The sequence below is a fragment of the Myotis davidii genome, unplaced genomic scaffold (assembly GCF_000327345.1).
Source record: "Myotis davidii unplaced genomic scaffold, ASM32734v1 scaffold299, whole genome shotgun sequence".
NCBI lineage: Eukaryota > Metazoa > Chordata > Mammalia > Chiroptera > Vespertilionidae > Myotis > Myotis davidii.
In genome coordinates, this window is record NW_006293088.1 from 4,445,833 (window position 1) to 4,458,526 (window position 12,694).

The window sequence follows — 12,694 nt, forward strand, 5'->3', positions numbered from 1 at the left end:
CCGCCCCTCAGCTCCCAGCAGACTGTGGGTTGCGGTCAATATGATCCCTGATGTGGCCGATGGGTTTTCTCTCCACCCTCGCCCTCTCCATGGCTTCTGGTAGATGGTTTACAGGATCAAAGGTTTGGCCATGGCAAAACCTAGGCAACTCCGAGAAGACTTGGCCCTGCTCCTCAGTGTCCCACAGAAATGGCACTCACTCAGTCTTCCTCTGGGCGGCAAAGGGCTACCTAAAGCCCACACGGTCCCACATGCCTGGGGCCTGGCACCCTGGTTCGTACTTCAGACGCTTACTCAGCAACTGACAGAAAGAGGACACCTCCAGCCAAGAAGGAAATTTCTTTTCAATGATCCCTTATAGCAGGGATCTTTGGATATTTATAACATCATTCGAGGGTCATACAAAATGATCACCTTGAAAACAAAGCCTGCTATACTTGGTCAAGCATTTAATGAACTCACCCCTAATGCCTTGGTAGGGCCAGGCCAGATGATTTCGGGGGCCTTATACTCCTGTAGGCTGGACATTGCCCACACCTGCCTTATCTATATATATAAAAGTTTAAGTGACCAGCTGACCATACAGATGATGTTCACTGACCACCAGGGGGCAGACACTCAATGCAGGAGCTGCCGAGCCGCGTTGGCAGCGGTAGTTCTTGGGTGACGCACCCTGGAACCAAAGAGGAGGGAGCCTGATTCCTTGCAGGGCTGAGCTATTCCACATTCGGTCATGGGTTATGTTGTCGCGACACTGCTGGCCCCGAATCTGGTTTACTGCCGAGCTGCGGTGAACTGGCAGCACTGGATCTCGGGTGACACACCCCAGAACCAAAGAGGAGGGAGCCTGATTCCTTTCAATGTGCACGAATCTGTGCACTGGGCCACTAGTCTATAATAATAAAAGCATAATATGCTAATTAGACCGGATGTCCTTTTGGACGACCTTCTGGGCAAAGCTGGGGCTGCAAGGGAAGCCTGGGTCCCGGAAGGGCTCTTGCACAAATTTCATGCATCGGGCCTCTAGTATGATAATATTCCTGCCACTGTCCACTGTGCTTCACCCAGGAGTTGTTAGTACCGTCCCCAGATAAAGAGACAGCATGGTGGGCCTGGTCAGCATGGCTCAGTGATTGACCTATGAACTGGGAGGTCATGGTTCAATTCCTGGTCGGGACACATGCTCGGGTTGTGGACTCAATCCCCAGTTCGGGGTGTGCGGCAGCCAATGGATCAATGTTGGTATTTCTCTCTCGCTGATGTTTCTATGTCTCCCTCTTCTTTCCCTTCTCTCTGAAATCAATAAAAGTATATTTTTTTTAAAGAGAGAGAGAGACAGTGTGGCTGAAAACACAACAGTTCACCTGGAGGGTGGACTTTACTGCTCTGAGGTTTGCTCTTTAATGAGCCTGTCCACTCACGGTGTCACGACCCATCAGCCCCTGCAGGCCAAGGCCACAAAGAGACCTGCCTGCCTGCTGTGGCAATGGGGGCATGTGCCTCTCCTGTAAAACTCGAGACAGTGTCAAGGCTGAGACGATCGGACAAGTTCGCTAGTTCCTCCAGAGACCTCAGAAGAAATGCTACATATTAAGATTTGGAACAGCTGGTACCCCCTGATATCAGGGAGGGGTGGGTACAGCACCCAGGGGGGCAATTTTCTTTGGGCTCTGTGTGGGGCAGTCCCTCTGAGTCAGCTCCCAAAGCGGAAGGCAGCATTCTGCAGGCCTCTGCAGTGGAACACGGGCAATAAAGAAAGGAGAGGGACAGCCCTGGCCGGAGTGGCTCAGTGGTTAAAGCATCAGCCTGAGCACTGGAGGGTCACACGTTCGATTTCCAGTCAAGGGCATGTACCTTGGTTGCAGATTCAACCCCTGGTCCAGGGCCAGTCAGGGTGTGTGTGTGTGTGGGGGGGGGAGGTGTGTGTGTGGGGGACAACTAATCAATGTGTCCCTCTCACAGTGATGTTTCTCTCTCTCTCTCCCCCTTCTACCCTGGCTAAAAATCAATGAAAAAAATATCCTCATTCCTTGAGGATTGAAAAAAAGTAAGAAGGAGAGGCACCAATGGTGTCTGGGGACTCACATTTTATTTCAACGGCAGGGACTCGCACCGAGTCACTGGCAGGGGAGAGGGCAGGACATTTGGTCCCTAAGGCATGGACACCAGGCCTGCTGACCACATCCATTCTCTCTCTCCTTTGTGATGGGGCAAAAGGCACTGACACCTACTGTGTGCCTTCACAAGTCTTTGCAATTAATGTCCAGGACCATCCATTATATTTCAAGAATGGCTGCTATTTATGAAATTTACAGGAGAATAGCCAAAACATGGTGACAAGCTCTCTCTCGTCGTCTCTACAAAAGCCTTGCCAGGGAATACCATCCTCACTTTGAGGATGAGGATGATGAGGCTGAGAGTAAACCACCCATGTAGCCAGCCAGTGGTGATGCTGGAATCAGACACCAGGCTCTGCCAGACTCCAAAACCCCGCTCTAACCACTGTGCAACACCACCTTCACGTGTATCGGTCATTTTTCCGCAGGTCCCTCTTGTCCCTTCCCCTCTACCCCCTTAGGAAGGGCTGGAGTAGAACTGGAGTGACCCTGACCATGGGCTATGGATGCCAAGGGCACCGGCTGGTTCATCTTTCAGCTCCAACCAAACCCTTCCTCCTCTTCTACCCGATCCAGGTGAAGTACCTCTTCCTTCAGATCCCTCCCCAGGGGCCGGGAGGAAGTACGCTCCTCTAACCTAGCCTAGGACTGGGTAACACTGGCACCCACTGTTTCCTCCTGACCAGCATCAGGGAGGTACTTGTGGGCCATGTCCCGTTCGGCTGTGGGTTCGTGGCCCAGCCACTAGCACGCCTCTGTTAGCTAAATGAATGAATACATGAATAGTCACCTTTTTCAGGGCTCCCGGAGGTGAATCAACTTAGCCACTCACCCCCCAATCACAATCAGGGCTCAGAACTCCTCCGACGTTAAAACGAGAGGCTGTTGGTGGTAACCTCAACCGAGATTACTCAACCTGGGGGGAGGTTTCTCTCTCGACCGAGAGCAGAATGTTCTCCGTAAGAGGAAATGAATTCACAGCCTGTCACCGGAATCAACACCTCTGTAAGGACTTTTCTGGACCTCGCCGGGGCCGGGCCCTGTACAAAGGGCCACCTCATAGGAAGGGGCGCTTAGTGCTTGAAGAGCCAAGTGACAGAGCCTGCTTTGGAAGTGCTGCCCCACAAAGCATCCCTCTGGGCGGTGGACTGTTCGGGAAACACGGGCCATCTGCCGGGAAACTGAGCCTCTGCTTGACTCATGGCCGTCAGCTGGGCAGGCCCCGATTTTGCAAGTGAGCGGAGGAGCCCGTTTGGATCTGACCTCACTGTCCACCCAGGCGGCTCGCAGACTGTCCAGCTGTGAGCCCAGGAGGATGAGGCCCTGCAGGAATGTGCAGAATGTGCTGCGTGTGTTTCCACGAGCTGCCCCGCTCCTCCCTCCTCCCTGAGTTCTAGCATCTGCTTATCTTGTCATTCTTGCCCAAAGGCTTGGGTCACTGAGTTTCTTCCCGCTCCTCCTGCCACATGTTTACTATGTACCAACCATGTGTTCTTTTAGGTGGTAAAGATGGACGGCATGGGTCCATGGGTCCTCCTCTCTTCTCAAAAGGGCAAGAGGTACACAAATAAGGAAACTAGAGGAGAAAGACTAGCCACAGCAATCTTGAAAATGAACACAGTAGGACTCACACGTCCTGATTTCAACACTTATTACAAAGCTACCTAATCAAGATGCTTTAATACTGGCATAAGAATAGATGTATAGATGAAGGAATAGAATGAAGACTCCAGAAATAAACCCATATATATTCAAGTTAACTCCAAATGAATCAGAGGCCTAAATGTAGGAGCTAGAATAATGCAACTGTAGGAAGAAAGCATAAGAGTAAATCTTTGTAGCCTTAGATTAGGCAATCTTCCTAGGCAACAAAAGAAAAAAAATAGGTACTTGGACTTCATCAAAACTTTAAAAGTTTGTGCTTCAATTGATACTAACAAGAGATTGAAAAGATGCGTGGCTCAGTGGTTGAGCTTTGACCTATGAACCAGGAGCTCATGGTTTGATTCCTGGTCAGGGCACATGCCCAGGTTGTGAGCTCAATCCCCAGGGTGGGATGTGCAGGAGGCAGCTGATCAAGATCCTCTCTCATCATTGATGTTTCTCTCTCTCTTTCTCTCTCTCTTCCTCTCTGAAATCAATAAAAATAGATTTTTTTAAAAAAAGAGATTGAAAAGACAACCCATAGAATGGAAGGAATATTTTCAATTCATACATCTGATAAAGATCTAGGGTCTAGGTTTTAGATTATACAAAGAATCCTATCTTATAAAAGGCTAATATGCAAATACACCAAATGGTGGAATAACCGAACAACCGGTCACTATGATGTGGGCTGACCACCAGGGGGTGCACATAGAACATGGTGGGTGTTGGCCGTGGCAGGATGGTGGAGCAGGTGAGCGTGGGTGCCAGACCAGGGCAGGGTGCCAGTCGCTGTCACTGGGGCGAGCCTCTGGTGGTTACTGAAAGTTCTTTGCTCCCATGTGCCACAGTCCCGTCTGGCGCTCGCACTTGCTGCTGGCACCGGCCCCGATTGCCCCTCAGGGCTTCTCTACCTCGCCCTGCTCTTAAGGGGCAATCGGGGCAGCAGCTGCCACTCACACCCGCTGAAGGCGCTGTCCCCGCTCGCACCCACTGCTGGTGCTAGCCCCAATTGCTCTGTGCTGTGCAAGCGAGGCCAGAGCCATCAGTGCGTGGGAACAGTGATGGTGGGAGCAGGGCTGCTGGCAGACAGGGGATCAGGGCTGTGGTGTAAGGGCCTAGGCAGGGGTGCAGAGGATGAGCCGATGCCCGCCCCTGTGCCCACCCCAGCCTTGCGGCCCACAGTTCCTTTCAAGGTGCACAAATGCATGCACTGGGCCCCTAGTTCAACAATAAAAGGACAACCTGATTTTAAAAGGAGAAAAGAATATGAATAGACATTTCTCCAAAGAAGAGATACAAATGGCCAATAAGCACATGAAAAGATGTTCAACATCATTAGGCATTACGGAAATGCAAATCAGAAAATAGCTAGTATTAGAAACAAACAGAGAATAACAAGAGTGGGCAAAGATGTAAAGAAATCAGAACTCTAGTGCATTGTCGGTAGGGATTAAAATGATACAACCACTTTGGAAAACAGTTGGCAGTTCCTCAAAGAGTTAAACATCGTTACCATAGGAACCAGCCATTCCCCTCCTAGAGAAATGAAAACATATGTCCCCACAAAGACCTGTACATGAATGTTCACAACAACTTTACTTAGAATAGCCCCAAACAGGAAACAACCCAAATGTCCATCAATTGGTGAATGGATAAGCAAAATGTTTTATATCCACACTAGAGCCCGATGCACAGAATTTGTGCAAGGGTCTTCGCCCTCGCAGCCCCTGCTGCCTCGCCCCTTGCAGCGGAATAGCCCCAAACAGGAAACAACCAAATGTCCATCAATTGGTGAATGGATAAACAAAATGTTTTATACCCATACTAGAGGCCCAATGCACAGAATTTGTGCAAGGGTCTTCACCCTCGCAGCCCCTGCTGCCTCGCCCCTTGCAGCCCTGTGGCTTTGTCTGGAAGGTCTTCCGGATGGTCGTTCTAATTAGCATATTAGCTCTTTATTATATAGGATGGCGGAATATAAAAAGAAATGAAATTCTACACATGCTACAACATGGATGAACCTTGAAAACATCATGCTAAGTGAAAGACGTCAGACACAAAAGGCCGCATTCTGTATGATGACATTTATGTGAAATACCCAGAAGAGGCAAACCCATAGAGCGATCAGGGAGAAGAAATATGAGCCCCTGCAAATGGTTTGGGAGTTTGGGAAAGGAGGGTGATGAAATAATGTTCTAAAATTGTGCCGTAGCTGGTTTGGCTCAGAGGATAGAGTGTTAGCCTGTGGGCTGAAGGGTCCTGGGTTCGATTCCGGTCAAGCGCACATGCCTGGGCTGCACGCTCGATCCCCAGTGTGGGGCATGCAGGAAGCAGCCGATCCAGGATTCTCTCTGATCATTGATGTTTCTATCTCTCTCCCTCGCTCTCCTTTCCTCTCTGAAATCAATAAAAATATATTTTTTTAAATAAAAATAAAATAAAATTGAGCCTGGTGACGGCTGCACAACTCTATATGTACATATACTAAAAACCACTGCATTGTTCAATTTAAAGAGGTTAAGTCTATGATATGTGAATTACATATCAATAGCAGTGATGAATGTTGTAAGAGGTGAATAATAAGAACCCAGGAAATGAAAGAATGAAAATCAGGAAATCCCTGGCTGCAATCTTGCTGGCTCTTATTCCCCCAAATCTGACCTTATCACTCCTTCTGTTGTCACTCACCACAGTCTCTTTACCTCCTGACTTGTCCCATAACCTAGATTCATATGGTGCCCTCCTCATTGACTTTTCTGACAACCACTGTTCCTGGCCTGCCCACTCCCACTTTCTATTATTGCCTAGAACCCACAGAAAAAGGTCCACCTCCCCCACTCAACACGGACTCGACCTTCTCGCAAATTTCCTGCCACTCCCCGGCCTCCAGCGAGCCTTCCCGGCCCTGCCCAGGCCGCTTCCCACATAATTCTAGGTGGTTTGCATTTCCGTGCGGCCTCTCCCGAACTGCCAGTCCCTGCCTGACACCTTGTCCAAGCAACCTCACCATTGTTCACCGCCAACATCAAGTCCCATCTTCCCCACAAGGCTTTTTCTGGATCCCAACGGAATCTCATCTCCAAACTCCGAGCGGCAGATAACAATGGTGTGAGCGGCTCAGGACACGCAGTTTTCCTCATACGTTCTTTTATGTATACAGGGTACTTATTCTGAGTTGTGATCCCCTGGTTGTTGTGCTCAGTCATTAGAGGCATAGGCTCTGAGGGTGAGCTGCCCAAATCTAAGTCTCGCCATTGCCATTTGCTTGTGCTGTGCCTGTGTGTAAGTTACTAAACCCCTCTGAACCTCTTTACTCCTCTGTAAAATACAAATAGTTACGCCCTTGTAGTTCTGTTGTGCAGATTAAGTGAAGCAGGGCTTGCAAAGAGCTGGACACGTGCTAAGTGCTCAGTAAATGTTCGCTGTTATCACCGCGTTACTGCCATTCACGCCATCCATGCAGAATCTAGTCCCCTTAGCTTTACAGACTCAGGCATGTAACCTTATGAGGGGGCGATCCAGCTCAGACGAAACTGTCCCACATTACCCAAACTCACAAGAGGCCAGGAAACCAACTCGTTTATTTAGAACAGGATGTGGTTCCCACCGCTTCAGAGAAGGCATGTCCTCCTCAAGCGTGAAATACCTGAGACATTATTTGGTGCACGTGCAACGCAGGAGAAGGGCGAGGCGCTGGGTGAGTCACTTCCAGGCTGCGATAGAACAGCCATCTCTGAGTCATCACAGCATCGCTGTCATTGGGATCAGAATCCCACGTGACCAGATATGACATCTTGCCTACTAGCTGCAAGCAGGGGTAACGTTGCCTTGCCTCACTCGCACAGCAGTTTCTCAAGAAATATTTGTTCAATACATGAATTCCTTGGGCAAGGCAGGTCTGACAACATCACACCCTTCGGGCAGGATTCACTGGGTCACCGCGTGGCTTATATGAGTCATGTTTTATTCCCCCAGATAGAGACACCTTGATGAATTGCAGGAAACACTCCCTTCTCATCGGTCACATGTTTACACGTATCCTAGCATGCCCCCCTGCCCCGCTTCCCATCTGTTTTCTATGTAACTGGCATTCCCCGGCATGCTGCAAAAGTCACAATGACAGTCATTACCCAGTGACATTCCCTCTGCACAGGGGTCAAGAGCACATCTTCCTCCGGAAACGTGGTTATCCTTTTGGTAGGTTTGTTGTTTTGGGCCTCCCGTCCCCCTCCTCGCTCCCTCCCTCTCGCCCCCGTGCATGCAATTTAGTGTTGCATTAACTAACAAGTTCAGTTTTAGTGTTGCATTAACTAACAAGTTCAGTTTTAGTGTTGCATTAACTAACAAGTTCAGTTCGCAGGTCCTCAGACAGTAGGTGCATGAGGTGGCCAGGCCTGCAGGTCTCCCTGTGGACCTGGCTTGATACCAGCTGGATTGCCCTCAAAGGACAAGCCAGGCTCCCCCAGGGCAGAGGCAGGGGGCCAGGAGAATAGGAGCGTCCGCCCACACCCTATGTCGAACCCGAACGGAGGGCCTGCCTGGACTGGCCCGCTGTGGGCAGGCTGGCTGGTGGGTGCTGGGTGAGACCCAAGGGAAGGAAGCCACCAGCTCGACTTCCTGCCTTGGATGAACTTGGCACACCATTCCTGTTGTTCCCTAACCTGGCTCCATCCCTCATAGCCCTCAGATCAAATGCCTGGTCACTTTCCTTTCCCCAAGTTTCCAGAAATCAGCAGGGAAAGGGTTCGCCCGTGCAATCGAAAGCTGCGTTGGTGTTTGCTCATCCCATGAGAATCCTAAAACTTATTCTTGGCTTTAGAAGTACCTGCCCCACCCGCCTGTCCCTAATTCACCTCCCCACCAATCATGTGATTCTTTCCCAACAAAACCGCTCTCCCTGAGAAGTGAGAGGTGTCAGGACCTTAATCAGATTTCTCAAGTGAGTGCCACAAGGGTAGTGCTAAGTATTCCCGTCTTCTCTCTCTCTCTCTGGCCTCCCCTATAACATTTCTACAAGTTCTAACCTGGCGTGCCTACTTTTTGAAGCCAGAAATATGACAAATATTCAGATAAGCCCGTGGAATTCGAAGCACAGGTGTGTGGCCGGGCTGGTGCGGAGTCCAGAACGTGCTTTCAGGTTAGGTGTGCACACTCTGAGGCTGCACCTAGCGCCGCACCAAGCATTCCGGGCATGCTGAGGTGCCATTTGGGGAATGAATGGATGAATCCTATCGTAATGTACTGCGGCATCTTCACTCTTAAAGGAATATTACAGTACACATTCAGTGTAAAGAACTGCTTACACCTCTTAACATTTTTTGTTTTCATGTTTAAAGAACTTCAAGTGAGGCTAACCTTTCCTTTCAAGTTCAACCTTCGTATGTGGGGCTCTTTTCTATGTTGGGCAATTTACTGAAGCAAAAAGAGCTTGGGGTTGGAGTTAAACCTGTTTCAGAAGCCCAATTCTGTTGCATCCTGATGATAATAGTAAGTAATGTAGGGAGTTGTGGTGATGAAATGCGGTAACTGACAGTCCTAGAAGGTGGTGGGGAATGGGAATGGGAGAGAGGAGGGCTGTGTGCGATGGAGAGCTGCTTTCGCATTTGCTCACCCCATGGGAATCTTGAGACTTCCGAGACCTGAGAAAGAGAGGGGGCTGCATACCTCTGCTCAGCCAGGGCTCCTCCCTGTGCGCACAGTCCTGACTTAGCCATCTCATGCATGGATACTTTTTAAAAGTGTGCTTTTTGCCCTTGCTGGTGCGGTTCAGTGGACAGAGCATCGGCCCAAGCACTGGAAGGGTAGCAGGTTCGATTCCCAGGCAAGGGCAGTACCTGGGTTGCAGGTTCGATCACTGGCCCCCGTGGGGGCACAGGAGGGAGGTAACCCATCGATGTGTCTCTCTACACCCATGTTTCTCTCTTTCTCCCTCTCCTTCCCTCCCTCTCCCTTCTCACTCCTGTCCAGTCTCTAAAAATCAATGGAAAAAATATCCTGGGGTGAGGATAACAACAACAAAAAAGTGCTTTTCTATATTCAATGCTATTTTGGATCCCATACACCAGTGGTCGGCAAACTCATTAGTCAACAGAGCCAAATATCAACAGTACAACGGTTGAAATTTGGGTCCTCCTCAGGCTTAGGAAGAGCCACACTCAATAGGCCAAAGAGCCGCATGTGGCTCACGAGCCACAGTTTGCCGACCACGGCCCTACACCAAGTGAAACGGTAGGCCTCCCTGCCAAGCTCTAAAGGACCTGACCTTTACGAAACGCTCGGCTGATGCCACAAAAACTCTTAGCAACCCATGAAGATTCCAGGGCCTCCGAAACTGGCAAGGGTTTCGGGGAAATCACAGGAAAAGTTGTTTGCCGCATGATTAATCCTGGGTGGACTGGTCCGGGAAGAACACAGGGCTTTGCAGCAAGCAGCGGCCTGCAGGATCTCGCCCAAAAAGCAATCCTGAAGTGCGTGCTTTGGATGAGGTTTCAGAGTGAGGGTGGGGCTGACCATTGAGGGAAATGCCAGATGTGTGGACAACGGAGGGCCTTTGAACCCTCTGACTCCACGGAGACAACACATGGGACCAGATTATAAAACTGACTCGGAGCATAACAACACTAGATGAGGGAGGCCCGGTAGGGAGCAGGATCCTGGGAGAAAGATAATAAAATTCATCACCATAATTACCCCCAGCCCTCCTCCTCAACCTGAGCCAACAACAGCTCAGCTCAATGAAGCTATTCATCCTGATGCCAGTGGCCTCCCTCATTATCCTCAGACAAAATCCTTCGGGGCCTCAGCTCCTAGCCAGCAGGCCAGCAAAGCAGCATCCACACACAGCCACCCTCACCCATAGCCCGGGGGCTTGTCTTTAGCAGTCCCTGGCAGTGTTTTCAGAGGAGGCTTCCTGCCAGCCACCCTTCGGGAGTACCTCTGACACTCAGGAACCGGCTTCGGGATAATTACAGTTTAACCCTTCCCTGGAGCTAACAGAGCATGCCGCCCAGCTGCTGGCTCCCCGTCCCCGCTCCCCCCTCCCCCTCCATCCCCCTGAGCAGGGATACTGCTCCGTTTGGGGACCTCCCACACCTTGCCCTGGTGAGCTCAACACGGTATCATCTGCACACTGTCTCGCCAAAAAGGAAATGTAACGGAACCGCAGAGTCGTGTATATTACAGGGAAAAGAGAAGTGACAAAGATAGGGCCCCCACGAATAGCCCGCGGGCCTGCGGAGAGGGTTGCTCCATCTCGGAAGCAGACAGCTGGGCACAGAGTACCATCTCCTGTGTCACTTCCCCCCCGGGCTGGGTATTTCTGTCCTTGCGTGGAATTGCAGGAGCCTCCTCCCTCCAGCCACTCCCTACGAGGATTCCTCAGGCACTGGGATCCTCAGTTTGGAAAATATAAGAGTTTACCTTCGAGCACAGCCCGGCAGCCTCCAGTTCCAAAGCTCTCTAGTTCGATGCGAATCCCTTCTACCAATATTGAGTGAGCAACTACTACGCGCCGGACATTGCTGTGTCCTGGGGAACTGAGATTCTTTGGGGAAAACAGATGATAAAAACCCGAGAAAAGAAGTAAAATATTGACAAACGTCCTGGGATGCCACCAACTGGGCAGAAAGGTAAGGGATGAGAGGAGGACAAGTGAGCAAGAAGAGGGACAGGGAATGGAAGGATGCAGATGACCAGGTAGGCAGTGCCCCCATCATCAGACCTAACATACCTGCAGTCTGAGGACTCACAACACTCATGGGCATTGTTGCACAAGCTCAACACAGGGTCTCCAAGCAACGTACACCTCGGGTCCCAGCCACCCTCCATTCCCTCCTGCTACTCCTGCTACTCGGAGCCCTCAACTCCGTCCTTCCCTCCCACACGATCCTCAATACAGAGGGTGCCCAGGGATGCACCCTGAGTGTGTCTGGGGGCCACAAGTTGGCAGGGAGAGCATCATTCACAGGGGGAATCCTCCCCCCAGGCCGGCACTACTGGATGTCCCTCCCCATCCCACAAACCCATTCTCCTTGGAGGGAGGCCACGGCATTACTCCAATCCACGGACCTGTGGGAAGCCCAGTCCTGGCCCGGGAAGGCTCCTGCTGTTACCCGTCACCCGCCACCCTTTCTCCTGTGAGCCCAGCTGAGCAGGGCATGCCAGGAGGTGGGCTGTCTGTGAGGGAGACCCCTTTACTCCTCGTTTCTGCCGCCTGTGGATTCGGGGTCTCCTCCTTGCACCCCACTCAGCTTTTTCTTTGGGACCCGGCCCCAGCTCAGCGCTGCCTCCCCTTCTCCCGGGTCCTCCAGACTCGCAGGCCCACCCTCCCCGCGCCCCTCTGCCCTCCTAGGCAACCTCAGAACACCAGGCCCGGGTCCTCACCAGCAGCCGCGGGGAGGGAGCGGGTCTTACCTGCCGGAGCCCAGAGCAATGCGCTCCCCAAAACCAGCAGCAGCACCCGCGCCTTCCACATCTTCTCGGGCAGCCTGTCCCCCTCGGCTGAGCAGCTAGTTTCTGGGAAGATTCGCAGGCCCGCTCCTGGAGGAGCACGAAAGGGGGGACTGGAAGGCGGGGAGCAAAAGTCCCAGGGCAAGAGGGGTCCCCCAGCTTCCTCCGGCGGCCGGGCAGTCAGCGGAGCAAACTTTGCAGCTGGGAACTTTGGTAGTGGAGTGGGCATTTATCGGTGGGGAGGCGGGAGCGCCCGGGCTAAGGTGGTCTCCGTGGGGCCACTAGGACCGCCCTCTCGCTCTGTTTGGCCGCGAACGCGATGACCTCAGGCCAGGTTTAAAGTTACAGGGCGGCCGCTGTGGGGCTTGCCAAGGCGGTGGAGGGACCCCCCCACCCCAACCCTGGCAACCTCGGCGTTTACTCTGTTCCCCAACAGGAAGGAAAGGGGGTACGTGCAATAAGCAATTTATTTTAAAAAATTT

At 51.5% G+C, this 12,694-nt stretch overlaps 1 protein-coding gene across 4 annotated transcripts in view; it reads right to left on the reverse strand.

The window, feature by feature from the left end:
- PDPN (podoplanin) overlaps positions 1-12,480 on the reverse strand; it is a 30,027-nt gene extending 17,547 nt beyond the window's left edge. For 2 of the 4 annotated variants that reach the window (XM_015565875.1, XM_015565873.1), the window contains exons 1-2: positions 12,177-12,478; positions 2,703-2,708 (exon numbers count right to left, since the gene is read on the reverse strand). In XM_015565875.1, the coding sequence (XP_015421361.1) occupies positions 2,703-2,708; positions 12,177-12,441 (271 nt within the window). In that variant the 5' untranslated portion in view covers positions 12,442-12,478. Of the gene's footprint in view, positions 1-2,702; positions 2,709-12,176 lie in introns of all 4 variants that reach the window. The other 2 variants (XM_015565874.1, XM_006766707.2) reach the window with 2 other exon arrangements.
- Positions 12,481-12,694: the final 214 nt, after the last annotated feature.